The 3,063-nt window shown below is 46.7% G+C and overlaps 1 protein-coding gene across 1 annotated transcript in view; it reads right to left on the reverse strand.

Moving 5' to 3' along the window:
* PDS5B (PDS5 cohesin associated factor B) overlaps positions 1 to 3,063 on the reverse strand; it is a 147,856-nt gene that overhangs the window by 37,201 nt on the left and 107,592 nt on the right. The window contains exon 19 of the mRNA XM_007955954.1: positions 1,305 to 1,428. Within this exon, the coding sequence (XP_007954145.1) occupies positions 1,305 to 1,428 (124 nt within the window). The remainder of the gene's footprint in view (positions 1 to 1,304; positions 1,429 to 3,063) is intronic.

A 3,063-nucleotide genomic window follows, 5' to 3' on the forward strand; every position in this document is an offset into this window, starting at 1 on the left:
GCTGCTTCTAGGTAATGCCTCAGGACCCCAGGGCCAGCCAGCTACGTGCGCTAACGCTGGTGCTGTAAAGAGCTATCGTTAATTAGCTCATTATAATGACTCTCATCATTTTCCACAACCGTTATAAAACGGTTTCTGAAAAGGCAAAATGGTGGGCCGGCCTGGGACTAGTGGGACGCTCCCGAAGGCCGGTCTCATGCAGGAAACGTTTCCTCAAAAAACCAGCTGAGCTGGCATGCTCACAAGGGGGAGCGTGGGTTAGGGTTCTTCTAAAGATGAAACAAAACAAGGCACAGTATCAAAATGAAGGCAAAGCACCCTGCCCAACCAATTAGTGTGTTATCTTCCTCATCCTCATCACTGAACGGAAGAAAAAGGTGATAAATCGAGAAAAGCAAAGGTTATTTACTGCAGGCATTCTCATAACACAAAAACATCCTACAGAAAACAGATCCCCCACAAAAGACACGCACAATTTAAAATAAATGACTTGTTCTTGAAACAGAGGTACAGTTTGTCCACAGTTAAAGGAACTGCTTCCCTTCCCTTCCCCTTTCAGTCCTGTAACATAATGCAACAAGGTGGCAATGACACATAAAAATACAACAAAATGGGCATCGGAGGGTCTGGACCAGAGAAACGTCTGGAAGCACTTGCACTAGGCAGCTTCAGCAGACCTGACAGTGTTGTCTTCACTTAAGGTTCCGGGGCTAAATTACTCGGATTTACCATATTTTCTGTTAACAGCGCTAAAGATAGCCCACAATTATAATAGATTACAATCAAATCACAATGCTTAGAAAGGGTAAAGGTCAATTAAAGCATAGGGGAAGTAACGTGAAATATATGTTAAAAGACACACTTTGTATCTGACACAAAATTAGGTCAGCCACAAAGGTATAAACTTAGTTGCTTTACGTTAAAAATCAGAACTGATTTTCCAGAGCCTGCCTCTTGGCAGTGTACCAGGGAAAGAACTCCAAGCTGTCACCACTATCAGTCAGCAGAGTAATAATCTGTTAGCTGCTGCTAGTGACTACGATTTTCACACGTCATGACGTGTCCATGCGAAGTCTCCGGTCGCTCAATCTGCACCAAGGTCAGCGCTCAGAGCCTGAGCTCACGCGACGTTCATCATCAGGGCCTCTCACCTCCTAACCGCTATCAGAGCTGATCGAACAGAGTCCAGTTCAGAAAAATACGATGCACCACGATGCATTTCCCAACATGAACACCCAGTCAGATCAGCATTTGCTTATTAATAGCAACACATCAAACAAACAGACAATGGCTTTTGTCTTTACCTCAAATATCTGTGCAAACTGGGTCTCTTTACTAGAGAATATGGCGTGGATACAGTGGATGGCGTACTTGGCCTGCCGGGGGGGCCCTTTCTTAGATTTGTGATGTAAGACAGGAAGCAAGGCTCTAGAGAAAACCAAAGAGAAGCAATCAATCAGCGCTCCAGGTGACGGCCAACATGTTCCGTTCGCATGCACATCTTCATTAACGCTTGGTGAGGACATGACAGGTCACGGCATCCACTCAGACTCAACGTCAACGGTCTGTAACTGTGCTTTACAAACATTAAAAATACAATCCAAAGCGAGTGTTTGCAAAACGTTTTCCCCTTTATCAAGCAATCATTAATCCAAACAAGCTGGAGGCCCCCTCCTTCCTTCGCAATACCATCCCAGAGGCATCCCCTTCATTCTCACCCGTTACTCCAGCTGCGTTGTGCCCTACAAAGACCCCTGTGAGGGGCCCTTAACTGTTGCCTCTTCTCAGGGACCTACGTCTTCACCTTCATACTCTGCTGTGTGGCCAACAACATCCATACAACAGAAACATGACTAACCAGGACACGCTGAGAACCCCACCTCCCTGCCTCCTGCTACTAGTATGTTAGTGAGTAAGAGAAAGGGTAACACTCGAGTCATTATGTTTTGTGAGCAACTGTGGAAACCACTCTAACGACCCGGTGCCGTCGACGCAAGCCCTCCGTTGGCCCCAGCTCACCCCAAGCAAGACGGGACCCGAGTAGAGCCTGGTGGTCTCACTCATCAAATTGAGGGAGACAGGCCTGGGAGGATGAGGGGGCCAACACAGCTATAATTTTTAGGGTGCAGACCCAGAGAGGAGGTGGCTGCAGGAGACAGAGAGTGGGTGACGGTCTCTGAGTGAACAATCCTCAGTTCCACATGGGAGAGGAACCACGAGAGACCAGGAAACGGTGTGTGGAAACCAGTCGACCAAAAAGCTTCCCCACTCACACAGGGCTGCGACAGTTCATGTTCCTACCAGCGAGAGTCAACACCCAGGAGAAAAGTTAATCAACAAAAACAGACCCAGAAATGGCACAAGTGATGGAATCAGCAAAGACCTGAAAACAGCTGCTATAAATACACTCCACATGTTCTCGGAGGTGCAGGACACGGGGCCACACGAGACAGAGATGAAACATATAGAAAAGACCCACGTGAAACAACTAAACATGAAAAATACAGGATCCAACACTACCTGAAACCCATGGCCACCGAGTCAAATCTGACCCACAGCACCCCTAGAGGACAGAGTGGAACTGCACCACAGTGTGTCCAAGACTGTGATCTTTACGGAAGCTGACTGCCACATCTTTCTCCTATGGAGTGGCTAGTGGGTTTGAATCACCAACTTTTTGGTTGGCAACTGAGCTCTTTAACCACTGTGCCACCAGGGCTCCTTGAAAAGTATACTAGGTAGGCTTAAAATCAGATTACATATTGAAGTTATAGCTACAGAAACTAAAACAAAATGAGAAAGAGAGAGAGGGAAAAAGAACATATGGTCAGTGACATATCGGTTGGTCAGAACCATGTAGCAAGAGGCCAGAGAACCAGGCCCTCCTGGTACCCTGGGAAAAGAACAGATAACAGCTGATGAAACAGGAGCTGGATTATTTTTTCAAATTTGACAAAAACTGTAAACCCACTGCAAAAACGGCAAGGAGGCCACATGTTCTGATCTCCTCTAATCTCACAAGAGGAAGACAGCAGTAACCCAAGGCCTATTACTGCAAGGCCA

The sequence above is a fragment of the Orycteropus afer genome, unplaced genomic scaffold, assembly GCF_000298275.1.
Source record: "Orycteropus afer afer isolate SDZICR_OR568_19922 unplaced genomic scaffold, OryAfe1.0 scaffold00558, whole genome shotgun sequence".
NCBI lineage: Eukaryota > Metazoa > Chordata > Mammalia > Tubulidentata > Orycteropodidae > Orycteropus > Orycteropus afer.